Source organism: Anastrepha ludens, chromosome 3 (genome assembly GCF_028408465.1).
Source record: "Anastrepha ludens isolate Willacy chromosome 3, idAnaLude1.1, whole genome shotgun sequence".
Classification (NCBI taxonomy): domain Eukaryota; kingdom Metazoa; phylum Arthropoda; class Insecta; order Diptera; family Tephritidae; genus Anastrepha; species Anastrepha ludens.
In genome coordinates this window covers 111,124,134-111,151,772 of record NC_071499.1, presented here as the reverse complement: position 1 = coordinate 111,151,772, position 27,639 = coordinate 111,124,134, and the positions used below count along the sequence as shown (strand labels likewise).

The following is a 27,639-nucleotide window of genomic DNA, read 5'->3' as shown; positions in this document are numbered from 1 at the left end:
TAAGTTAGTATTGGAACAACACAACCATAGTCTTGTTTACGAGAAAACGGAAATTGGATAGACTCAGTCTTCCAACACTGAAAGGTGTGACACTTGGTCTCTCCAACGAAGTTAAGTATCTAGGAGTAATCCTGGATAGGAAGCTGACTTGGGAGACACACGTTTCACTGAAGGTGAATCGTGCAACGAAGATTTTTCAGCAATGCCGTAGAGCCTTTGGCAAAACCTGGCGTCTGAAACCTGCTGTGGTCCTATGGATATACACAGCACTTATCAGACCAATCATCACTTACGCTTCTGTGCTCTGGTGGCGACGGAGCATGGTTAAGTCCACAATCCGGGAACTATACAGGCTGCAAAGAAGTGTATGTTTATGCATCACGGGTGACATGAGTACAACCTCTGGTGATGCCCTAAATGCTATGCTTGATTTGCCTCTGGATCTTAAGATACAACAGGAAGCAATAAAAGCAATGGTAGACTCCACAAATATGGTTTCTGGCACGAAGATGGAACTTCGGGACACAGAGAAATCTTTAAGTTGCTGTCGGAGCAGTATCCACTGTTTTTGGCACTTAAAGATGACCTGATACCCACAGTTTCATTTGGAAGGAAATTTGATGTCAGATTTCCATTGCGTGAGAGAGGTTTGACGGATATTTTCTTTACCGATGGGTCCAAGAACGAAATAGGGTCTGGAGCCGGATGGTACTTAAACGATAGTAATAAGTATCACTATGCTATGGGGAGAATGGCAACTGTTTTCCAAACAGAAGTTTTTGGTATCCTAAAAGTAGCCGAATGGATAATCGAGAGGAGATGGAGCGGGAAACAGATTGGAGTCTTCAGTGACAGTCAGGCTGCATTGAAGGCCCTGGAGAACGCGAAGCAAACCTCAAAGATTGTTCAAGAATGTAAGAAAAAGCTTAATTCTGTCGCAAGACAAAACAGGCTTGTACTTATATGGGTTCCGGGACACTCAGGTGTTCAAGGAAAGGAAATTGCCGACGAATTGGCCAGCCGTGGATCAGCGGTGCCGCCACAGGGGCCTGAGCCAATAATTGGAATCAGTCCCGCAGGAACCAAGAATTGGATCAGCGATTATGTAGGTAATCTACATAAAGAGCGATGGTCCGGTCTAGAACGCTGCAGAACTGCAAAGTGTTTTGTGACAAGTCCGAACCGAAAACTGTCAAACTTTCTACTAAAACTTAGAAGGAAAGGCATTCGGTTGATGGTCGGCATCATTACAGGGCACAACCCATGGGGTCAGCATATAACCACCATTGGAATCATCGAGGACGCGGTATGCCTGTCATGCTTGGAGGAGGCGGATAGCACTGAGCACTTTCTCTGTGAATGTCCTGCCTTTGCTACAGCGCGACTACGAGTATTGGGTTCCGATGTCATGAGAATGAGTAATATTCGTTCTCTAAAACTGGAGGATATTTACAGATTTACCAAAGAATCTGGAAAATTCTCACAGGACTAACTATCTCTATCTCTGTCTCTATTCTTTTCTATCTCTTTCTCTGATACTTTTCTCCCTCCCTCCTTGACTATCTACCCCCTTTCCGGAGCTTTAAATACAATGGGCTCTTTAGCCTGAGTGTTTTAGGAGCCACCAAATCTCCTGGTGCTCCTTGGCTCGACCTTTTCAAATTCAATAATATTGGACTTACATTTTACAGTTTTTGTTTGTTTTTTTTTTCGTCGTGCGTCGTGGAAAAATTTTACAAAACTCTAAGATTTGACGTTTCGGGTGTATTCAGTGAATACTCCTCTACGAATTTCGAATGTACGTTCAGAGTTATGAGAATTGTATGATTAAAATTTCTTAGTTTCTACGAAAAACAGTCTACGATGAATTGTTTGATTGGGCTGAATATCTCGATGCCTCGATGTGGATTTACTAAGCGATCGATTTTGCACAGGAATTGGGAGGTCTAGTTCTGTTTTTTTTTTTTGTGTTTGTTTTTTGGCTGTAATTTAGTGTTAGAAAAGTATGAACGCCTGCACAGTATATGCATCTTTTCAGAGTTAATAGTGGAATTAAATGATCAGCCAATGCTTAGCGCAATACCTATTGAGAATTGCACACATTTAGGCAGTGGGAATAATAAAAGCAGCTGTGTGAATTGCAGATCGGGAATGGATTTATTTTATTTTATTTTATTTTATTTTATTTTATTTATTTAATATAGAAATATTATATTTTTGAAACATTTTTCAAATAAATTAACCACAAATGACCTGCTTAATAATGCTCTAGGACAATTTTCCCAGTAACCCTGCATATTCAGCATTTTATGAGCTGCAAAATCGACAATCATCACCACTCTAAACCTTTAAATAAGTTTGACATAGGTACATACATACCTATCTGGTGGTGACATACATTCACACAAAGCTGTCTTTTTACAGAATTTACTGCCCCACGTAAGACTTCACTTCCTCATTTAAGTTTCCATTTCCAATACGGCATCCCTTGAAAATCAAGAATTCAAACAATCAAACTTCTTTCACTTCCGCGTCGCACCACGCCCCTCCATTGTGCAAGGGTGTGCGTACAACAATGTGCATAATTAAGTTTTTTTGTCTTTGGCTTAGAAAAGACTAAGAAAAAACCTCAAATAAAATTTGCATATAATTAAATTTTAATTAATTGAATTTGAGCAAACACAAAAAAATAAATCAACTTGGCTTGACACTCTTGGCATTGAAGTAAAAATCCTTTTCATGTATTTGCACAAATGACCGAGGCAGAGGTGTGGGCGGGCGGTAGTGTGTGACATATTGCTGACAACGTAATCCACTTTGTTGTCACCCATATGACAGTCATTGCGGCAACAACAACAAACCATAAAAACCGTTATAAATATGATTGTGTGCATGTATGTGAGTTTGTAGGTATGCATGTGACGATCAGAATTCGAAGGATGATTGAGTAAAAGATGCGCAATCAGTGGATGAAAATGCGAGCAACGCGCTGATGGTGGTGTTGGGGGTGGAGTTGATAAGCGAATGGTTACAACAAAGTGGGCGACTGGGTGGTGGGTGAAAAACAGCAACACTTTATGCAAATATGCGCACAATATGTCATTACGCTGACATTGATGATGACAATTTTGTTGATGTACCCAGCGGCTGAGTGTGGAAGTAATGGAAGGAATGTAACTGTTGGTATGCACATATGCGCATACATAGCTATGGTATGTATGTATGTATGCACAATGAGGTTAGGGTGTTGGTGTGCGGCGCACAGTGGTTCCAAGCCGATAAAAAACGGAAAAAATTAATATCTCGTAAACGTTTAGCGCGCAATTTAGCTAAAAATGAGTGTGATGAAATTTTTGCATAATTTGAATAAAATTTGGGAAATATATAAAAAAAATTAAAATGGCAAAATAATAATACAAAACAAGAGAACACATTTTCAAAATACAAAAAAAAAAATAGTAATCAAATTATATCCGAAATTTTAAAACTAGAATTTAACTTGCTGAAAATTATTTTTTATTGTATTGTATAATTTTCAAATTTGATTTTTATATTTTTCATATTACTATTTTTTGCTTTTGTTCAAACTTTCAAATTCAATTTTTTATTTTTCATATTATATTTTTTTGTACTTGTTCTTGTGTAAATAAATAATAAAATAATGCATAAATTACTAAAGAAAAAAAAATAAAACATATCCGAAATGCCGAAACTAATATTTAACTTTTAGAAAAGATTTACCACAATTTCTGTTGTTTTTAAGGACAATATTTTTCATTTTAATTTAATATTTATTAATATTTAAGAAAATTGCAAATTTGATTTTTATAATATTTGTTTTTTGTAAACTATAAATGTTTTATTTTTTATTTTTGCGTAAATAATTAATGCAATAATTCATAATAAATAAATAAATTACAAGAACAATTAAAGCGTATCCCAAATGTCAAAACTGGGATCCAACATTCAAAAGGTAGATATTTACAAAAATTTCAAATTTGACTATCATAAACAATTTTTTTTATATTATTTTTACATTAATTATACATTTTTTGTAGTGTTTGTGTAAATAAATAATGCAAGAAATAAATTAAAAATAATTAAGACATATTCAAAATGTTGAAACTAAGGTTTTAACTTTTAGAAAAGTATTTACGTAAATTTCAAATTTAATTTTTATAATTTCTTTTTATATTCTTTTATTATAGTGTATGTTTTAGTAATAAAATAATAACAATGGAAGGAACAAATTTTACAAAAGATTTGACATTTTCGAAGTTTCAAAACTAAGATCTAACTTGCAAAACAAAGTTTATGAAAATGATTATTTTTTTAATCTAGATTTTGGTTTTTATGTAAAATACTAAGATCCCTCTTGCAGAACAGCATTTATAAAAATTTCAAATTTAATTTTTTCTTATATCAGGTACTTGTAAACTTTTTTGATATTTTTGTAAGTAAAGAATAAAATAGTACATAATTTAAGAATAAATTAAAACAAAAATTTAACATATTCGAACTTTCAAATCTTAGATTTAACTTTTAAAACGAGTTTTTAATTTTTATGTAAAAAACTAAGATGCAACTTCAAATATCAAACATTTTGTGTGATGTTTACATTTTTTATTGAGTAAATAAATAATGAAATAATGCATAAGAAAAGAATAATTTAAAAAAGAAAAACTTAAAACATATCTGAAATGTCAAAACTAAGATTTAACTTTCAGAAAAATATTTATGAAAATTTCAAAACTAATTTCCATGATATTTTTATAGATTACACTTTAAATTTTTTGTGTTTGTATTTCTAAGTTTTTTGTTTTTTTATTTTTAGAAATGCAAAACTTATTATTATTTTACTCAGTCATACAGAAATTTGATTCTACACTGAGCTTTTTTAACCTCATTAAAAAAAGTCCTTCATCTCAACAGATTTTCTTCAATGGCTCTGCTTATTTTAAGTTATGCCTAATTTGTTCTCTTTATTTATTTTTACAATTTTTTGTACTGTAGGAAAGTTTGAAATTTTTTTATGATATTTCATGATTCAATTATAGAAGGTTAGGTAAGTAAGCAGCTTTCTCGCTTCCTTTTGACAACTCGGATCCCTTATTTGAAAATGTGTTGCTTCTTTATAAAAGAAAAGTACATGTTTCACAAAAAAACTTTTGAATTGTAGTAAAAACTAAACTTTTGGTGCCAATTATATGGTCGGCAACACTGTTTCCATTTTGACACGTTGCTTTATTCATATTTGTTGAAAACCGTTTACTTAATTGGAAACATTCGAGTAAGTATTGCAATAAAAACAAATTATTTTGCAAATGAATAATGTTTTTCATTATTTAGATCAATCATGTCCTGATTCTGGTTATAGTCGGTCATTTGAAGCTGTCTTTCTGCTACAGGCAGCACTCGTTTGTGAATACTCATGCATGCAAATCTCGATCACGCATTTGCACAAATTCTTATTAAATCCTTTCCTTCATAGGTTGTTAGAACTGCAAATACAATCGCGGTCACGGTATATGTACCACAGTTAGGAAATTATGTTGGAATATGTGTAAATGAATTGTATTTGAAAGTTTTTATTTGCAGGAGCTCAGAGGCGCGTAAGTGCAGCGGGAGGTGTGTTGAAGAGCTAAGTGCTACAACTGTAGTGCTTTTTAGAAACGAAGGCAAGAGTGTGTTTCTACCATTGTCATATGTGGATCTTCGGACAATTTCATGGATGACATTGAGCGTGCTGTGGTGATGGTGTAAATATTATAACTTCAAGTGTTTGGCATGTGACGGTCGTTATGTGTCTGTGCTGGTGCCACTGAAATCGACTTGGCTTCCGAACTGGCTGTCTCCGCCGATACCATACCGGATCTAGAACAGTACGCTGTACGTAGATCTACGATCAAGTCCTCTCACTTTCCGTCTACAAGGGACGTAAGACGTAGTTATATATTTGAATTTATCAATTTTTAAGACTTCTTACAGTTTACAGGATTTTGGTTTCTGGGCAAGTTCAACGTCCCTACATCTGCTCGAATCAGTGCAGAGTTCCAACACCCATACGAGCCACTTTACGCAATTTTTCTCATTGCATTTGTTTAACGTAAATTTATGAATTATATTAGCAATATATAAAATATTTGTTTAAGACCATGTGAATACATTTTCCCAAAACTTACTAATATTAGGGCCAAGTATGTTAAGGGGGAGCCTGGTTTTTGAGGTCTAAAAATTGCATCTCTTTGCAATTTTTTTTTTTAAGGAAAAAATTAATTTAGCACTGCACAGTTTTTTCTATCTTTCAATGAACATTTAAAAAGTATAAAAAATTTGTGTACTGGTTAAAATAAGTTGAAAAAATGTTTAACATAGAAATTAGTAGAGCGCTGCAACACTGGAGTTTCCAACTGGCGTACAAGATACAGCTCGTAATTATTATCTAAAGCAAAAAATTCAAATGGATTTCAAATTATCATGATTTTTTATTCTAGATGAACTACGAAAACTGAGAGAAATTCCAAAATTTCAACTTTTTAGAGGTTTTAAAGAAAAAAATGCCTTTCTATAAAAAAAAATTCACTTCAACTTGGTATAAAAATCTTGAAAAATTTTTTTTATCTATTTTTTTAGTTCAAATAGAAGAGAATTTAATATTGAAGGATACAAGCTATGGTTCATTTCAAAAGGTTCATTAGTTTTTTTTTCATTCATGTACGCCAATTCAAAGAAATCATAAAAATGAAAAGTCGAGAAAAGAAGATAAAGTTTGTACTATAGCTGACCGGTCACAGCGTAACTACCTAACGCTCGCCTGCCTTTGGCTTTGTATCTACGGAAATATTGAGAATTAGGCTCTGTAACTTTGTGTGAATATTCTGAAATATATTAGGAATCGCTTAAAAAGAAAAAAAAAAATTGATTTTTTTTACCTTATAAACCAGGCTCCCCCCCAACTTTAAACTATAAACTACAAAACTTATAATAAAAAATATACTCGCAAATCTAAATAAAAGCTTATTTTGGTTACTATGTAGCAGTATTTAGTAATGAAAATACTCAGTTAGAGACTCCATGTTTTTACTTTTTCTCGTTTCACATCTAACTAATATTTGTTTCACAACTACGAACTAACTTACTTACAGTAACAAAACATAGTTCTGCGTGCTCTTGTGTTGTTAGATAAACATCGAAAATATTCTAAATAAATATTATATTTGCTTTAAAAGAAAACAATAATTTTTTTTGTTGTTTTGTTCTAATATAGTTTAAATAACTAATATACTTAGTTTTTCCCTAATTACAGGACTAATTAGCTACTTTACATACTTTTTTACTACCTTCAGATAAGAAGGGGAAAACATTTTTCCCTCTTTCTCCATCTTTCGTAAATGCAGCCCTAAAATATTTACCTAACCTTCTATAATTGAATCATGATGAAATTTGGTTACCTAAAAGAAAGAAGAAAGAAAGAATTTACATAACATTTGAAAAAAGTAACTCTGAAATCATTCAGTTAGGCTGCTGATTTCGTTAGATTCGAATTTTTTGCGCTCCATTTTGTGGTCATACGGCATTAAGAACATTATAAATGAAGGAGTCATCTCATGACGTTTTTTCAAGGTCCCATTTATATATACTTTTTATGTATTATTTATGCGCATTGCTACGCCAAATAATTTTTATTAATTTTTTTCTCTAGCCTTGTTCAACAATATATTCGCAATAAAGATTTCTCCTACCTTTTTCGTTTGGCACCCGTATGATAGTATTCCAGTTAACTTATTGATTAAATTGAATCAACCATTTCAAACAGGTGACAACCATCCCCAAAGTATTTCTGTTGAATTATTTATTAAATTGAATCGACTCTTTCAAACAGGTGGCAATCATCTGCAAAAATATTTTCTAACATAAGCCTAAATTTCTTTCATTTGGCGCCCATACTGAATTTGTTTAATTAATCATTAGAAGTTATTGAATTTAATTTTCAACAGCTGGCAACCCCATGCAAAAATATGTATTCAAAATATACATTTTTGATAACTATTTCCTTTGACACCCATATGGCAGTATTTCATTACACTTATTTACTAAATTGAATTAATTTTTCCAAAAGGTGGCAACCATGTGCTAAAATATTTTATGAGAGAAGCTTTCTTAAATTTATATCATTAGCTTGATTTTCATTAATAATTAAAGAATTCAATTTTCAAACATTCGGCAACCCTCTTTAAATATATATAAACAAAATTTTATTTTTCAAATGCCTTTCCTTTGACACCCGTAATGTTATTTATCATTTATTATATTATTCTTACTTGAACTTATTTTTTCACAGGTGGCAACCCACTTCAGAAATATTTTCGAAATTAAGCTTTCGTAAACTTTTTTTCGCATATACAATAATATTTTATTCAACTTATTAATATTATTTATTTTGACTTTTTTAACAAGTAGTAGTTCTCCTAAAAAGCCTACTTCTCAATTAACGTAATAAACCATCTGTTTGCGAAATTTGTTGCAAATCTATTCATTCGTTTTCGCGTAATTGAGTCAACAACCCACAAACATAAAACTTTCACAATTTTAATACAAATGATTTCTTATAAATCTGTGATTAATTTCTATATTTAAATAAGTTTAAATTTTTTGAGATTAGTGTCCCAGTTTTTTTGCTGTTCATTGTATGTAATATAAAAAATTGTCAAAGTTATTCACCAATCGAAAAAAATATTAATCAAAATTTCTTTGAAATCCTCAGAAATATCTACTACCAGCAATTTCTTCGATTTTTCCTGAAGAGTATGTTTCAAACAAAGAAATCGAATGCTTTTTTTTAAAACACCTATACAGCTATCTGAAAAAATATATTAAAAAAATGTTTCCCATTTCCCTCATTTGGAATTTCTTCCATACAGAAGCCACTGTGCGGCATTGCGTCGACTTTTTGATTGCAATGGGATATTACGCTCAGATCACTTTGGGCGCGCAGTGTTTTATAATTAAATAGAGCCATCATTTTTTACGCATAGAACACATATTAATGTATGCACAACTACATCTACATTCATATAAAAACAAATATAGGTACATGAGAATAACTTCATATGCATACGAAAGCTTTGGGTGTGATGAAAAATAACTGCTGACTACAGGAAAATTCAATTTATATGCAAATATGGGTGTACATCTAAAAAAAATTATACAGCGGTCTATCATGAGGTTCAAAGCAAGGCGGGGCAGATTGGTCGGCAGGAGCATGAAAGGTACAAATAAGCTTATGGTATGTGGTTGTAACTCAAATAAACACATATACATACATACATATACAAGTGTAAAATCCCTGCTGTCAAACCTGCTAGTTCTGAACTACGGTTTAAGTTTGCTTTACAGGTATGGGGTACAAAGTAATAAAGTGCAAGATATCAGTAGTAGAAGTCTACGGTACAAGGTATACGGTAGATGGGAAAAGGTATAAGACATAAAATACAACGTTTCAAGCATCATTACATATACAGTAGATTCTGTTTTTATGCGGTTTTGAAATAGTGCGGTTTTAAAAAAAAAATAAAAAATGCATGTCGACCTATCGGGAATTATACATATAAACAAGATTCTAAACCAGCTAAGCAAAAACTCATCACAGATTACATCAGAAATGCTAACCCTAAAAGTATGGAACCGCCTGCATAACTATCTAGATCAGACGTGTACATTTCCTCAAGTGACGAAAGTGATTTTACGCCAAATCCTAAACGAATGCGCAACATGCGGGTATTGTCTGATTCTATTTCTGACGATATAAATTTATTCTTCGATTCTAACGTTTCTTAAATAAAGATATAATTTTCAAAAATAAAATTTTTTGGTTTTGCGTTTTTATTTAATTATTTCAGATTTATACGGTTCTTAGCACTTTTGAAACGTATCTATAGTTTTACTATAGAACTGGTATATACCGCATAAAAACAGAATCTACTGTATATATATAAACGGTGAAATCAATGCGTCTGTTTCACATATGCCTCTAAGTGGCCACTAGTCCTATTTTGGTCTCTTTAGAACTAGTCCCTTAACACCTAGTCCTATTATGGCTCATTAGAACTAGTCCCTTAACCCCTAGTCTTATTATGGCTCTTTAGAACTAGTCCCTTTACACCTAGTCCAATTCTGGTCCCTTTCGAACTAGTATGAATTCCTGTCTCAGAAATCACTTCATGTACTAAAATGTTTGCTGAATAGCTTGATTTTTGACTGTACGCGAGGACAAATCTACTGATACATGCAACATTAATTCGATAAGCTCGTGGCAAATAAATTTATACTTATGCAATTCAAATCAATGAAATGAAATTGGAAAATTCAAACATATGAAAGTAACTCAAAAAATTTGTTTGGTATTTTTCATTAAGAGCGTTCGAGCATTCGCATTGAATAAAACAGTTCCAGTGATTTGCCATTTTTTCATATTTTTTTATTTTTATTTGCATTTGATAAAATTGCGTGTGGAATATGATTTTTGAAGAATCGCCACCGCAGCTACGTTATGGATGGTGCATGCTAGTGGACTACTTCTGGATGGCAGCCATTGACAGTGAGTGCACTCGCCTTGAGTGTCTTGGTGCCGATAATACTCTCGCATAAAAATCCGCACCACTTTTCGCAGTTTCAATTACCCAGATGAGTCTCTCGTCTCACAAATGAGAAATAAGTCTGACCACTAGAGATGGTTTTTTCCGAAGTTAGTGCATGAAATGTTTGGTAAACATTTCGAAAGATGCCATAGAAAGTTTGATTATATCTAAAAACTTACCGCTTATTGGGTGCTGGCGCGGAATGGCATGTTAGATAACGAAACAGCAGCGCAGCTGACGTGATAGCAAAAAAAGGCGCTTGCCTGAATGTGGTATACACGCTGGAAGTGTCCACTCTCTTATAGATAATCAAGAAATGATATTAACTGCGTTTGTATCAGCTAGTCAACAAGGCGTGATAGTGACCTGATGGCGTGAAAATCAGCCCACTAACTTCTAAAGAGAAAATCCAACCTTAAAAGAGAGAACCGAAGGTTTCTTTTCGAACTAATGGAAACGAACGCAAGACGTAGTAACTAAACTCAATGACTTCTATTGAGAAAACCCAACCTTAAAAGAGAAAACCCAAGGTTTCTTTAAGAACTAATAATACAGCTCTCTTCTTATAGCAGCATACACTTCCAATAGTTCGAGAATGAAAAGAACAGTAGGAGATCTTCTGCCGAAATATACTCATACATAATCGTACCTTTTCCACCAACGATGATAGATCACTAGGCTTGGCCTTCAGCTATGGTGAAAAACGAAATTGAGCGAGTAATTTCGGCTGCCACTTCGTCGGCGATGCGGCAGCAGAATTCTGCCCGCTTCATTCATGCGTATTCACAAACTCGTCCAAGTATTCGTTGTTTAAACGGCAACGAATCGACATAAGTGGTAACTGTGTTGATTTTTTTCTCCAACACCAGTCGATTAAGCTAATTCTTTCAAATTCGCTGAGAGCCGGTTAATGATCTGGCATTGGCCACACTTTCTGCACTTTTTTCACCATGTGATTTCGCTACTCGCTGTTTTACGACTTAGGCAGTTCGGCAAAAGGCAGCTGCTAGATTTTGGGTTGGACAGCGATAAGAAACTGAATCGACTAAACCAATTCGCCAATGGAACAAAAATGCCATTGGTTAACTCAATTGGGCATCGGTAGTACTAAGTTTTCTGCTACGGCCGTCTACTTGGTCTATGTGAAGTCACAACTTCGTCTGCAAGTTCAACCAACTTCATCCTAGTATCTGCTTAGCAGATTTTCTCATAAAGTAATTCTATTTTCAATTGGCGTTAATAATTTAGAGAGAGGGTTATTGATACGGCAATGGGCCAGTTTTTGATGTTCCGCCGCAGTTCGCACTGATTTAAGCTGGTAAAACTATGAAGCACCATTTTCATCTCCCTGCCACATAAGTGTCATTAAAAATTCCTCATTAAGGCTTTTGGCTAGTTTGGCCAACCAACTATAGCTATGTCTACATATTTACTTAATAAAAAGACTTGCCTTCTTAATATGTAATCCCATTTTTTTTATTTAATTGTTTGTTTGTTTCTTTTTTCCACAATAACCTAACTGAATCTGAATTTCTAAATAAGTATAACAACAACTAAGTGAAATAACGCACATCATAATCGTAATCGGGGCAATACACTGCTGGTCTCGGCCTTATTGGTCTTATCGGCCTATACGGATACGACTGTTCTTCGCTGGAGTCCGATTCTTCATAATGTCGAGGTGCCGGCGTTGGGATGTGAGGTCTTCGTGGTTTGTATTTTGGTGGGGAAGGAGGCTTCGGTTTTACTGGCCGATACGGATATGAGTGCTCCTCCTCGCTGGAATCCGGTTCTGGATAATATCTAGCAGGGGATGGAGGAGAAGGTGTCGGCGCGGGTACGTAAGGTCTTCGTGGTTTGTAGTGTGGTGGTGATGGTGGGTGGGGTCTATATGGTGGTGCGTCTGGAGGACTATAATATGACGGAGGTGCTGGTGGAGGTGGTACATATGGTGGTGGGTGAGGTCCATATGATGCGGGTGTTGGCGTTGGCTTGGGAGCAGGGGCTGGTGATGGTGCTGGCGGATAAGGCACATAGTGGGGAGGTGGTGGTGGTGTAGGTGCTGGTGGCGGTGGTGGCGGCGTTCCATAATGTGGCTTGTACTCTGTTTCCTTCTGCTTCTTCTCTTTAAGGAAATCAAATAACTCTAAAAGTTTCTCATCGAACTTTTCCTTTTTCCCCTCCCAGTCCTCTAATTTCTTTTCGATCAATGCTCCTAGGCCTTCCTCCTTCTTTTCTAGATTATCAACAATTTTATTTTCCAATTTACCGAAAGGTTTTATCAATTTAAGTGTGGGAAATTTAAAATGGTAGTGCTCAGCACTTTCCACTGGCCGTGGATCCTCTTCAAGGGAGATTAGTTTCTTGAATAATCCCTCTGAGTATTGAAAGGCTGCGTAATGGATGTTAAATGTTTATAAACGGTGCTCATAACTAAACTGGACATAGTTGTGTGTATGTATTCAGACTTACCAAATATGGCTAACAGCAGTAAAGCCAGCTGCTTGCGTCGCTCCAACATTGCCACACCGGTTACTGTTACTCGTACACTCAATTGGCCATTCTGCTTGCCACACTCGATTTATATAGACTAGGCATACAATTTTGTACATTTTGCACACTTTGCATATTTCGCAAAAGCGGCGCATTTCAAAAATTCTCACAGATTTGTTGGAATTAGCCTTACGGCACGTTTCCATTATTCCAACTGCATACTTTGTTGGTGTGATAAGCACCAGTGCAGCTGTGCTGCCACGCATTCTGGCCGAAATGCCTGTGATAAGCCTATCGAACTTTGGTTCTGCGTGACTGAGTCGCAATGGTGCGCATAGCTTCGTTACAGAGATAGAGGCCAACTAAAATGTTAACAAAATGCTTACGCTTTTTTGTACTGCTTATAAACTATCAAAATACGGTGTTATGCAGCGTAAGAAAATACATAAGTACATATACACATATATATTTGTATAAGTTTTATGAAGGCATATGTGTATCAGGTGTACAGGCCGGTTGAAAAGCAAGAAAGCAAAAATAAGATGCGAATTTGAACTTCTATTTAAAAAAATAATTTTTTTATTCAATCCTGGGCAAAGTTCATACAGAAGAGTAGTTGGTACAGCAAATATAGAACTCGAAAGTCATACTATTTATTTATTATTTATTTATTATTATTTGTCCTATAAAAAATATAATTTTTTCTTCTTCATTGCCTTTTATTATAAGCAAGACCTGTTTTTCTTCACGCCACATAAATCACATTTCGTTACACGAGTGAACATGAAATTCATTAACACGTTGACTGCCAAGGCCATTTTCAGAAAACTGGCCAAAAAAGACATTTTGATTTTTTCACATTATATTACTAAAAACTCTATTTCTAGATCATTGGTATCATCAAAAATCAAAAATGATGTTTTTTAAAGGAGAAAAAGGACCTACGAATTATCTCGTAGTAGGTAGGTCCTTTTTTTCCTAAAAAAAACATAATTCTTGCTTTCTATAGTATTTTGTTTTATAGTTATTATTATTTATTATAATTATCATAATTTTATTATTATTTTCTTTCTTTTTAGATTTATAAACATTCTCTAAAATTACTGTTATAATTATCAAGAACCCAATATGGATAAGAAAAGGTCACTGAATCAAAGTGAAATTGAATATAACGCAAATCTAAGTGATTCAGAAGATGATTTCAGCGATGGTAGTAACGACATTTATGAGCCTTCTGAGAATACAAGTGATAGTGAAGATGAAGTCATCTCCGAACCGGAAGACGTCTCCGAATCTGATAATAATGACGATGATTTTCAAGCAACAACGTCAATCCTGAATTATTTCTTTTCGAAGAAAATGTTGGTGTGAAATTAGATACATCAAATTTTACAGTACAAACGCTGGTGGATTTATTTTTTTCGGATGAGTTTCTTGCATTACTGGTAGAATAAACTAATTTATTTGCTGCGCAAGAAATTGCAACATTGGAAAATGGGAATCAAAATGCTATAAAAAAATCTAAAAGGATATCAAATTGGCAAGACGTAAGTGCTACAGAGATGAAAGTTTTTATTGCAAATGGAACCTTGTACTTTTCCAACAATAGAACATTACTGGAACACAAACAAGCTATATAATGTAAATTTTTGGCGCACACATATGAGTCGCAATCGATTCCAGTTGATACTTCGTTATTTTCATTTGGTTGATAACTCACAACCATCTACCGACAGATTATACAAGGTGAGACCAATCCTAAATCATTTCAACGATGTTATGCGTGAAAACTATGTACCAAGTAAAAATATTTGTATTGACGAATTCATGATGCTATGGCGGGGAAGATTGCTTTTCCGCCAATACATAAAAAATAAAAAAAAACAAATATGGTGTCAAACTATTTGAGCTATGTGAGTCCGACGGTCTTGTAATAAAAATAAAAATTTACAGCGGAAAATCTGAGGAAACTACCCATAATGCAGGTCACACTGCTGACGTTGTTTTACATTTACTTGAGGACTATCTCGATAAAGGCTACGCGCTTTACATGGATAATTTTTATAATTCAGTTAGTCTTACAAAACTGTTATATACACGAAAAACTTATGTGTGTGGAACCCTACGAAGTAACAGAAAAGGAAACCCCAAAGATGTGGAAAAACGTAAACTAAAAAGAGGGGAGTGTTTTGGCAGACAAATGGTCCTGTTACTGTATGCAAATGGAAAGACAAACGAGAAGTCCTTTCCATTTCAAACATGCACGCTATTGAAATGGTAGAGGTGCCCAATCTCAATGGAAGAATTTCTATGAAACCGAATATAATTCGAGATTACAATAATGGAATGTCTGGCATTGACCGATCAGATCAAATGATTTCGTAGTACTCATCTCTAAGAAAGACTATTTGATGGCACAAAAAGGTTTCACTTCATATTATAGAGATATAGGTATATACAAAATGCTCACAGAATTTACCAAAAAGTAACTTCATCTAAAATAAAACTGATAAAGTTCAGAGAAGAATTCATCTTGGGGTTGATTGGAGATTTTCAATCAGTTTAAAAAAAAAAAAAATCTAAAGAGCCCCATTATTTAGAGTGTTTACCACCAACGGAAAAAAAGCAGCGTCCGACAAAGCCATGTCGTGTATGTACCCAAGAAAAAAAACGCCGAGAAACGCGTTACTTCTGTCCAGCCTGTCCAGAGAAGCCAGCCCTTTGTGTGGAAAATTGTTTCAAAAACTTCCACAAACAATAATATATTACTTTATTTCTTGTATTTGAGTTAATTTTTCCATTATATTGAATGAATTTTTACATTATATATAAATAAATTTTTTTTAATAAAAAAAGAGCTCGCGGAAGCCAAACCCAAAATTGTTTTCTTTTCCCAGAAGCCATTTATCGATACTAACACTATTATAATACGGTTTTACTCGTAGCTACACAAAAAGGGGTAGTTTTAGGTAGTACGAGATAACTCGTAGTTGGCTTCCTGGAAGGGAAATCATACTACGAGTTATCTCGTAGTTGACAGTCAACGTGTTAATATTACAGCTCCAATATAAAAAATTAAAATGAAATATTAGTTTGGGGGAAAATAAATCCATTATTATCTCAGTAGATGGCTGTAGTGATCGATATCTCGTAAATTATCGATCAAACAATTTAAAGTTTATGCTCGGTGTCAGGATGACATTTCACAATAAAAAAATGTGTGTGCTGTTTTTTGTTTGTTCCATCCAGTTATGAGTTACAGGGAAGACAACAAAGTGAAAATTCGGCACATTTTACAATTCTTCTTTGATAAAGGCGAAAATGCAAGCTAAACCACTAAAATTGTGAATAGTGTTTACGGTGCCGATACTTTAACAGCTAATTACGTGCAATTTTAGTTTCGTCGATTCGGCTCCGCCTTTTTTGATACTAAAGTAGGATCTTCGCACACACAGGCCGGTCTTCGATAATAGCGATAAAGTCACAGAAATAATCGAAGCTGAGCGGAATGTTAGTAGTTCTAGCATCGCCCAGGAGGTAAAGATCGACCATAAATCGCTTTTAAGCCATTTGAAAAAAGCTGGATTCAAAAAGAAGCTCGATGTTTGAGTGCCACACCAAGCGCAGCCATGGACAAACGGAATGAACTCAACCCATTTCTCAAACGGATGGTAACTGGCGATGAGAAATGTGTCACATACGACAATATTGTGCAAGAACGATCGTGGTCAAGGGCTTGCGAAGCAGCTCAAACGGTGCCCAAACCAAGACTAGTGACCCTAATGGCCAGAAAAGTTTTACGTTGCTGGAACGACCAGGATTTACTCTATATCCAAGTATCGGCCAAGAACTGTCACTCCAGCAGCACTGCGCGTACATGTATGGGAAATCTTTTTGTTGCAACAACAAAAATAGCTAGGAAGCATTTATTATGAGTTGCTCCCGTTTAGCCAAATATTAAATTCAGATCCTTACTATCAACAACTGGGCCGTTTGAAGCAAACGATTGACCAGACGCGGCCAGAATTGGCCAACAGAAGAGGTATTGTGTTCCATCAGGACGACGCAAGGCCACACATATCTGTAGTGGTTCGCCAAAAACTCCGGGAGCTTGGTTGGGAAGTTTTAATGCATTCACCATATAGTCCGGACATGGCGCCAAGCAATTACCACGTTTTACTCTTATTACAAAACTTCTTGAGTGATTTGGTATTGGTATCAAGAGAAGTTTGGGAAGCATGCAAATACAAAGAAATTGGGGCATTGACCTTTCTTACGGTCAAGCAGCTATCAAGGCCAAAATTTCAACACTAGTCATTGCAGAGTCGGTGGCAGTTGCTACCCCATTCAATACAATAAAAACATCGATTGCGTCACACTACTATGCTTTGGCCGAAAGAAGGTGAAAGCAATTAACTACTTGCACTACAACAAAAAAAAAACATTGCCATCGTACAACTTCCAGGGGACGAAGTCTCTGTTAGGATGCTCTCGCTTACACATTTCACATATTACTGCAACCCTTACAGGCCACTGGAAGGTAGGGGATCATGCAACCAGACTCAACATTCCGTTCAATCCGATCTGCAGCGGCTACCAGGCGGAGGGGATGAAAGAAAGTCTTTTCCACTATTTATGCGAATATCCAGGTTTAGCAAGAACAATACTTCGCTCTTTCGGTAAACCTTTCCTACAGCAAATTAATGAAATCGCAGACATAGAAATAAAAAATTGCTGTTATATCTGGATCTCACGAAATAGATATGACTTAAACCAAAAATAAAAAAGAACAAAAACAATACTTTTTGCTGAATTGCTAGCGAATGCGGCAATAACACTGATCAACAAAAAAAAACTTTCGGAAAATATCTTGGAAACCAACACTTGTTTTAAGACAAGTAAGACATGCTGATTACAAATATAGAAACCGTTTGTCTCTACCACCCACCGTTGTTGAGATATTTGGCATTGACCATTTATATATGTTTAATATTGTATCAAAGCAAACAACTCGCAGGCAAGTCACAGTAGAGCATATATCGCTGAATAGAGTACTACTTAACATAAATACACATAGTTTAAGATATAATACACTTGTAAAATACATAGGTATAACGTAAAGTTCCTTAAATTAAAAGTTAGTTTGGTTTGAATTTCTTGGCTGTAGACTTTCGTTTGTGCTGACAATTTGGCATGTTGCGCTGAAGCATCCAGCAATAGTCGGCTAACATTGCTGCACTCCATCGACTTTGATAGCGTGACTCCATCACCGAGATGTCCTGATGGAAACGTTCACCATGTTCATCACTAACAGAACCTAGGTTTTCTGGAAAGAAGTCGAGATGTGAGTCGAGGAGATGAATCTTGAGGGACATGTTACAACCCATTAACTTGTACACCCTAATGCACTTCTGCACAATATTTACATAGTCAGGAGATTTATTATTTCCAACGAAATTGGCTACAACAGACTTAAATGCCAACCATGCTTTTTTTTCAGTTCTGCTGAGTAAATCTTCGAAGTGACTGTCTGCTATGATCTTCCTTATTTGTGGACCTATGAATACACCTTCTTTCGCTTTCGCATAACTCAACTCTGGAAACTTGTTGCATAGGTACCGAAAAGCATCTGAGTTTTTGTCTAGTGCCTTCACGAAGTTTTTCATGAGCCCCAGCTTAATATGAAGTGGAGGCATAATAACTTTTTCACGCTCAACCAATGGCACACGCAGGACGTTTTTACTACCTGGCTCCATTTTATCTCTAATGGGCCAATTCTTATTTATATAGTGGTGCTTCCTATCTCTGCTGTCCCACTCGCAGATAAAGCAGCAGCACTTGGTGTACCCTGTCTGCATTCCCATGAGAATAGTGATCACTTTTAAATCACCACACATATTCCAATTGTAATCGCGATAGCAAATTTTTTCAAGAAGTAGCGACATGGTTTCGTACGTCTCTTTTAAATGAGTAGAATAACCAACCGGTACTGATGCATACATGTTTCCATTGTGTCATAATACAGCCTTCAAACTTGCCTTGGAGGAATCAATAAATAGACGCCATGCTTCAGTCTTATGTTCTACACCGAGGCTTGACATAAGACCTTGGATGTCAGTGCAGTAGCACATATTGTTACTCATTGCAAAGAACTGCACGAGTTCTTTGTGTCTAAGTCGAAATTGTGAAGTTCTTTTACCTGGTGATAGCAAATTAAACTCTTTCAGACGTGAACCTAGCAGTTCAGCTTGACCTTTTGTTAGTGCCAGGTCCCGTACAAGGTCGCAAAGATCATCATTATTAATCAAATGAATTTCATCATCATCAGGATTGTAGTCAGAGTCTGCCATGTTGCTGAAAGACGAACTTTCTTCTTGTGTTGCATCATCGACTCTGTATTCTGTAGGTGATGTTGGTATTGGACAACTGACTGGATCATGTGGAATTGGTTTTGAAACCGAGGGAATATCTGGATACTTCACAGATGAACGAGTCTTGTATGAGAAGACTGTGACATTTGTCAAACAGAAATAACAGTCAGTGATGTGGTTGCTTGACTCACGCCATATCATAGGAACTCCAAATGCCAGATGGTTGTTATTTTTAGCCTTCCTTATCCAACCCCGTAAGTTGCATGCACATGTCAAACAAATGAACTGTGGTGCCCATAACTTGCCGCTGTCAACCTTTGAATCGAAGTACAGGTATCCCTTGTATAACGCGGTCTTATACAACGCGGTTTCGATATAACGCGATTTGGAAAAATTAGGTTTCAGTACAACGGGAAATTTAGGCTTATATAATGCGAAGGGGAAAATACATAATTATAAAATCTGGTAACACTAATTTGCGTACCACATATTTATAATATGTAATGTATTTTTAATGTAAACCGAGAATTACCCTTTTTTGCCTTAGTTAGATAGAATAGATATTAATCTAGCACCTTATTACGAAATTGAAAAGGAGCTTAAAAAACCACCCACCAAAAACTGATAACAGATTTTGCAATTATAGAACCACAAGGTCCCAGAACGAGTTCCTTATCCAATAGCGAAAACTATGTTGAAGAAATATCTTCTGATGAAGCTATTGCTCCCCCAAAACGCCCACGTGCAAATATCTTTGAAGACAGTGAAACAGATTAATTACCATATGAAGTTTGAAGAATAACAATAAAGTTTTTAATAAACCTTTAATTTGTTTTAGTTTGTTTTCAAATTTTTTGTTTTGTGTTTTTAATTGTATTATAAAGTCTGAACTTTAGTATTGAGTTGAAATATATGTGCATCTGTTATTTTGTATGTATTTTATTTAAAAAAAAAACCTATTGGAACATAACCCCCAAATTTATATGAAAACTATGTTTTAGATAACGCGGAATTACATAACGCGCAATTCTTCTGGAACGTAACTATCGCGTTATACGAGGGATACCTGTATAGTTCATAAGCTTTTCTCAGAAATGGTGTAAATGTCTTTCGGTGTCTTTTGTCTGTGAGATAGCCGCACACATAACAAAACAAGTCTGCAGCCTCTAGACGTCATTGTTTCACTGAAAAAAATAGCAAATATGTTATTAACTTAGTAAACTAAACTCTATTTTCTTATTCATTCGTAACAATAAGGGATTAAAAAATGTATGTTTATGTTAATACCTTAAAAACCTGACGTGATAGAGAAAAACGGTTTTCAGATTTGTAATCAGCATGAAAAACTGCTTTAGAAAATGTAATCATCAAACAAGATATTTTTGGGTTGTTATTCAGTGTAATTTTTCGCACAGCTTTTCCATCCATATATTTTCCAAATTTCCACCATTGCATTTCTTCATATAAAATATGGGAGTACTCATTCATCTGAGATGCCATGGTATCAGCAATTTTACGCTTGTTCCAGATTGAATCTTCTCAGATAATATCACACACTTGCTGAAGTACTGGTACGACAGGGGTGGCTCTCTCATTAAATGATCTAAACAGTGGGTGGTAATAAGCGGATGCTACTTTTGACATTAACGGACGTTGAGTCTAGTTGACAAACGGCCTCCCGACGAAATACCTAAACGGTTGAAGGTTTAATTCGGGTTAAATCCCCGCACTGTTATAAATATATATATGTATATATATAATTGGCGCGTATACCCTTTTTGGGTGTTTGGCCAAGCTCCTCCTCCTATTTGTGGTGTGCGTCTTGATGTTGTTCCACAAATGTAGGGACCTACAGTTTCAAGCCGACTCCGAACGGCAGATATTTTATGAGGAGCTTTTTCATGGCAGAAATACACTCGGAGGTTTGCCATTGCCTGTCGAGGGGCGACCGTTAATAGAAAAATGTTTTTCTTAATTTTGGTGTTTCACCGAGATTCGAACCTACCTTCTCTCTGTTAATTCCGAATGGTAATCACACACCAACCCATTCGGCTACGGCAACCGCCCACACTGTTTGGGATAGGCTTTCGATGCTTGCTTCTCGCAAAAACAAAAAAAAATGTTGTTGCTCAATGATTTCATAGTGCAGCTATTTGTTTACTCGGCGGTGCACTTTACGTCCTTTTAAGACCACGTTTTGATTCTAAAATCCACCGATGCACAGTTGGAAATGAGGCAGCAGGTTCCTATACTATTGGAACCACTTTTTAAATGAATTTCTGTTACTCATAAATCTTACAAAGCAAAGAATTTTATCATTGCATAATATTGGGGTTTTGCCATTGTAAAAAAAAAATTAAAAAATCCACTGGCACGACAATTTGATATGCCTTGCAAGCAAAGAATGAATTGACAGATCGAAATAAAATTTGTTGAGTGTACAAATGACAAGCCAAATAGTAAAACGGCATATAAATTTTGATTTTTCTAGCGCTTAATGGGTGCCGCTTTCAATACTTTTCAATCAACCTGTATATATAAACAGGTCCAAATAGTTTGAAGTGAGTTTGTGTGGTTTTCAGCTTTAACGAGAGAATTGCGTAAGCGCTTTCATGGTTGTATCCATACCGTGAGTCTCTCTAAAGTGCGCATTATTTGCAAGAATTTACAGATATGATCAAATCTCCGAGATAAAAGCGAGTTGCAGAAGAAACAGATAGCGAAGAGAGTAACGATTTAAACGACTTTTCAGCAGTGAGTTGTGACTTCTCTGCACCAAGAAAAGTGGCCGATTTTCACCATAGCTACTATATGCTGAGTTTTCGAAGAGCTAAGAGAAAGTTGGAAATTCGCTGATTTAAAAATTCCGGCAAATGACCCAAATGAGCCAACGCGAAATTGTGAAAATACTCGAAACGAGAAAAGCTAATCACTTATAAATTGACGAATGTCACAGAATGTCAGTTTGAAAGTTGATTTGTTTGTGTAAATTAGACAATTCTATTTATTAGACAATTTTATTTTACGACACGACCACTTTCAAAGCCGATCTTCTTCTGTTCTTGTTTTACAATATTTTACTTAAGCTAATATTACGTTTCCACCAAAAGCAAACACCGTGTTTGCAGGAGTTGTGTTTGGGAGAACTGTCAACTGTTTCCACCAGAAGTTTGGGAGAAATTGTGTTTGAACTGTCTTTTTTGACATTGTGAAATATATTAAGAATTATAAAAATTGATAAAATTATAAAATGGTGCATAAAATTCAATTTGTTATGTTGATTTTATCATTTTATTTTAAAATAATTGATAGTGAGTTGGTCACATATTATTTAAAAAAAAGGTTAAGGGAAAATAAAATAATTTTAAGCGTTGCTGCCAATTTAATGCGTTCGCAAAGTGTATGGTCTTTGGTATGGTAAACAGATTTATGATACATTATTTGTGTATAATGTACATGTATATTTTAGGAACATTCCAGTACCTTTTGGGAAGTAGACTGCCAGAGTAATGGGGACAAGTTTTTCAAAGATAATTTCCGAATGGAAAGATCCTGCTTTGAAAAATTGTGCAGCAAACTTGAAAAAATAGCCAAAAGAAAAACGAACTATCGAAACCCGATTTCACTAAAAAAGCGCGTGGCAATTGCTCTGTATGCAGAAAAAAACTGCAGGCATTCGAGGTCAATCTCTATTTAGCACATTACTGCCGCCTTGATTTAAAAACTTGGTATCTTTTCTTTATTGAAAATAATTTGTTTATATCGTTAATCCATTGACAGTGTATGAACCATATTGTAAAAAAATCGCCACAACTGCTCGTACACATATGTAGCGTATAAAAATAATTAGTCTTATTTTCATATTAACTAGCTTTTTTCATTTTTACTCATTATTAATGTCTTATTTTATTATGTTTATTCTTTTGGTTCCATTTCTTCCATATGAAACTATGTCATTCCTAAATGGTTAGCAAACAATAATTATGCTTTTATGTCTAGAATGAAACATAAAAATTGTCGCTTCTTATTGCTCGTTACATGACATACCATACCATATATCTCTTCATTTATTGTATAATCATTTGGCTTTTGAAGAATGCCACAATCTCTGTGCAAAGCGCAATGGTATGCCCATTTTAAGCAGCTGTGAGTGGCCATTCAATTTGAGATTTGGTCTGTAATGTAACACTGCCTCCCAGCAAATTTCACTTAATAATGGTATGGTCATCCACATTTTATAAAGGTCATTGCACCGTCGTATACGTTTTTCATCATATTCAATACCACCGAATATGTACATACAACCATTTTGACTGTGCGCTGCGGCATGGAAGTACAAAGCTTTTGGTAGAGAAGCTGTTTTTATAAGTGTCCATTGCTTAGTAGTAAAATTTAATCTCCATATATCTGAAAAATATACTTGATCGGCCTGCAAATGGAAAAGGGATATCCAACTTCAAATATAATTTAATAATACTAAATTTAATTATTACGCACCTGCAAGCCTCCCGTAATGAATGCTTCGACCTCACCATTCGATTTCGTGTGCTGTACGCAGGAAAAGCACTTTCGTGGGTTTGGATATCCGGAATTTTGTCGCTCGATTGTTAGATTTGTTTGTGATGTTCGATCGGGTAATGTGACGAAATATTCCCATCGGTTTGTAATTAAATTAAATGCAGGGATGCGTTGTAAATCATACACTAAATTCGATGTACCACCACCCAGCACATATATGTATTGCCCATCGTAGACAACTTCGTGACGATAACGACCCTCTGGATCTTCGCGTATATCTGGACGACAGATATATACACATTCCCACACTCGTGTGCGCAAATTTAAGCGATGCACATCACAAGAGTAATCATAGCCAGTTGTTCCCCCAACCGTATATAAATAATGTTCGTGTAAAACTATTCCCGGCCCATATTGCGGAATTGGCGCATCACCAGTAGCCTCTATTCGCTTAACACTCGGTTTTTTACCTGTTGTTTGATATATATAACAGTCGTTTGAGCAAGATTCACCAAATGGATAGCCGGTGCGTCAATCAAATGTCATATTGACAAATTGCAATCATTGTTGCCATGTTTCGATAAGAATGCAATAATAAATGAGGAAAATGAGCAACATTGCCACCACTTAATAATTAAATTAGATGCAAACCCAACAAAACACGCTTTGAAAAGTGGGTTTAGGTATGGAGTTGTGTTTTAATTTTGTATGGGATTTGACAGGTGTTTTGTTTGGTGTTTGCGCTAAGAACACGATAGCGGCAGAGAACCCAAACTCCGGCTGCGGTGGAAACGTAATATAAGCCTATCCAATTTTGCTAACCGTTAATCGAAAATATGTTTTTGCTAATTCAATCAAATACCAATCATAAAAAACATTTTCTAGGAATATATCTACCGCTTTAGCTTGCCGTGTGCACAACCTTTTCAATTCCCGCAATTTTCCTTTGCAATCAATGAAGATCATTCATATAGTTGTAGTTACAGCTTCGTTCTCATTCAACTCTTGTTGTTGTTGCTCTTACTACTTACATATCTGTCTCTTAGCGTGCCGTGTGCAAATGAATGAAGATCATAAGCGTGGCTATAGTTGTAGGTAGCTTCGTTCTCATTCAACTTCTGAATGAACTTTTATCAATGCGAGCGCGTAAAATCATTATGAGTATTTAAAGGTGATAATGAGCAAAACATACAGTGGTGGTGGTGGTGAAATAATATGCGATGTAAATAAATACATATTTAAAAGTAATTCTCAAAACATATTACAGGTGTTTGTACACTGATATCATTCATGTATTTTTGTTTTTAATTATTTCAGTTTTTGTAATATTTTCAAATTAAATTTTTCAATATTTGTATACGAGTATTTTCTGAAAGTAACTTTTTTGTAGATTTTTCCATATTTTTTGTAAATTAGTTTTACCTCAATTTTTCTTAATTTCAATGAACTATTTTCAACATAATTTTTTTTTTGTTCTCAGTAAACGGTTTTTACGTTAATTTTTTAAGGTTTTTTGCAAATAATTTTTACCCTAAGTTTTTTAAATTTTTTGTAAATTATTTTAATCTTTCTTTCTTACGTTTTCTGTACTAATATACCTAATTTTTCAGTATTTGCTTTATAATTTATTTATTTTTGTTTTTAATTTTTGCAGCTAACAATTTTCGCTTCTATTTTTGTAAACCTCGAAACTAAATTACTATCGTACAAAACTAAATATATTAAAGCCAGTATGGACTTATGGCATTCAACTTTGGGGCACGGCTTCGAATTCAAATACAGAAATCTTACAGAGATACCAGTCGATACCAGTTAAAAGACTTCATGTTTTGGACCTTCCATATCGACATTAGTCATACACTCATATTCCCCTAAAAATTATCTTAATCTTATTATGTAAATATGTGAATAGCTTACATATAAGTACGATATATTATTATTTATCTCACTGGAGATCAATAATACAACTTATTTAGTGATTTGGTTTACCGACCCGTGAACATGCCACATATACGGGGGGTGCCTTTTACATGTCGGGATTTGGCAACCCCGGTGTTGCAATCTGGCAACTGGCAGCTGTATCGCAAAGTTTGATATTTTTTGGCTTTTACGTACTCAGAACGTTTTGAAATACCAGCGCTATTTGTGTTGTTTACAGTAACTTAAACTGAAGGTTCGTGAAGGTCGTCCGAAATCAGTTGTTGTTCCGAAAACCATTGATGCAGAGCGCGAACTGATATTGCAAGATCGTCATGTGACCTATCGTGAGATTGAGACAATCTTAGGGATTAGTGGGACCAGCATACATTCAATATTGCATAAACATTTGACTGTCAAAAAAATTTGTTCGCGTTGTCGTGTCGTGCTCTTCACCAGGACAATGCGAGCTCTGCAACTGCATTTTTGAGCACCCAAAACATCGAATTAATGGGTCATCCGCCGTATAGTCCTAACTTGGCACCGAATGACTTCTTTTTATTCCCGTACGTAAAAAACAAACTCAGAGGTCAGCGTTTTTCGACACCTGAAGAAGCGGTTGCGGCATTCAGAATGCATGTTTTGGAGGTACCTCATTCAGAGTGGCAAAAGTGCTTCGACAATTGGTTCAAACGCATGCAAAAGTGTATAGATCTTCATGGAGAATATTTTGAAAAACAATAAAGTGATTTTCGATGATTAAAATTTGTTGTTGTTCTCTAATCCCGACATATTAAAGGCACCCCTCGTAATTGACCATGTGAGAAACATTGATTTCCTAGATCAGACCACAAACTTTCAAGGATTGGCCTTGTAATTTTTTAATGGTCATGGCGAATGCAAGACGGATCGGAAATTGAAGTCTTTTAAACTCAAACGGAAGGTCGGTTGGGATCATCGGTATTTGAGTATCGTCGCATAAATCACATTGTTCATCACATGTTGCGTACCACTGCAAAGTTTTGGTGGGCTTATGTTTCGAAACATGATTACTGCGGCTCCAACTTTTAGGCGTAAATTGTGCAATTGTGAAGCAACTGCAACTGGATCTCGCACGAACAGTGGCTAAAATTATTGACATGAGGAATGACTTACCAGTTCCACCAGGGGTCTCAAGGAAATATAAACCACCATTTCCATCATCAATTGCCTTCATTAATGTATCATAAACTTCTTTTTGTTGGCGATTCAACAGTGGTACATTCGTTTGAACTACTAAGTCTACTTGTTGATCTCCGTTGAGCCGTTTCACGGGCTGCCTCGCTTTGCTCTTGTGATTGAGAAGCACGAAGTTGAGCCATACTAACGCGGCGCTCTTCACGGGCAATTCCTTGTGCTTCTTCAGTCGTTTCATTCGCAATGTTTCGTATCCTTCTTGCATTACGGCTTTGTCGGGAAAGATTCGATCGTCTTGTTCGCGGCATTGATAATGATGATTCAAAGAGAGTACAAATTACTGTGATTATATATTGTATTTCTGAAAAAATTTATATTATCAAATTTTCTACTTAACCATAGACAAAATTACGTTTAGCTGTCATTTGCGTTTTGTTATTCCATATCATATGCATTTTTGTTATAGTGACTTCACGGAAACGCGTTCGAATGGGATAAAAACTATTCAAGGGCTCACAGCCAACGTT

General features: G+C 35.3%; 2 protein-coding genes across 2 annotated transcripts; both read right to left on the bottom strand.

The window, feature by feature from the left end:
- Positions 1-12,108: 12,108 nt before the first annotated feature.
- Positions 12,109-13,191, bottom strand: LOC128856707 (uncharacterized). Its single transcript, XM_054092021.1, has 2 exons — positions 13,110-13,191; positions 12,109-13,029 (listed from the first exon to the last, which is right to left on the bottom strand). The coding sequence occupies exons 1-2, from the start codon at positions 13,156-13,158 to the stop codon at positions 12,191-12,193; spliced, it is 888 nt and encodes a 295-aa protein (XP_053947996.1). The 5' UTR covers positions 13,159-13,191; the 3' UTR covers positions 12,109-12,190.
- A 10,162-nt stretch (positions 13,192-23,353) lies between these two features.
- Positions 23,354-24,550, bottom strand: LOC128857665 (kelch domain-containing protein 10 homolog; the record flags this gene model as incomplete). Its single annotated transcript, XM_054093412.1, has 2 exons — positions 23,354-23,930; positions 23,999-24,550. Coding segments are annotated over 2 exons (903 nt in total), but the record flags the coding sequence as incomplete, so codon positions are not given.
- Positions 24,551-27,639: the final 3,089 nt, after the last annotated feature.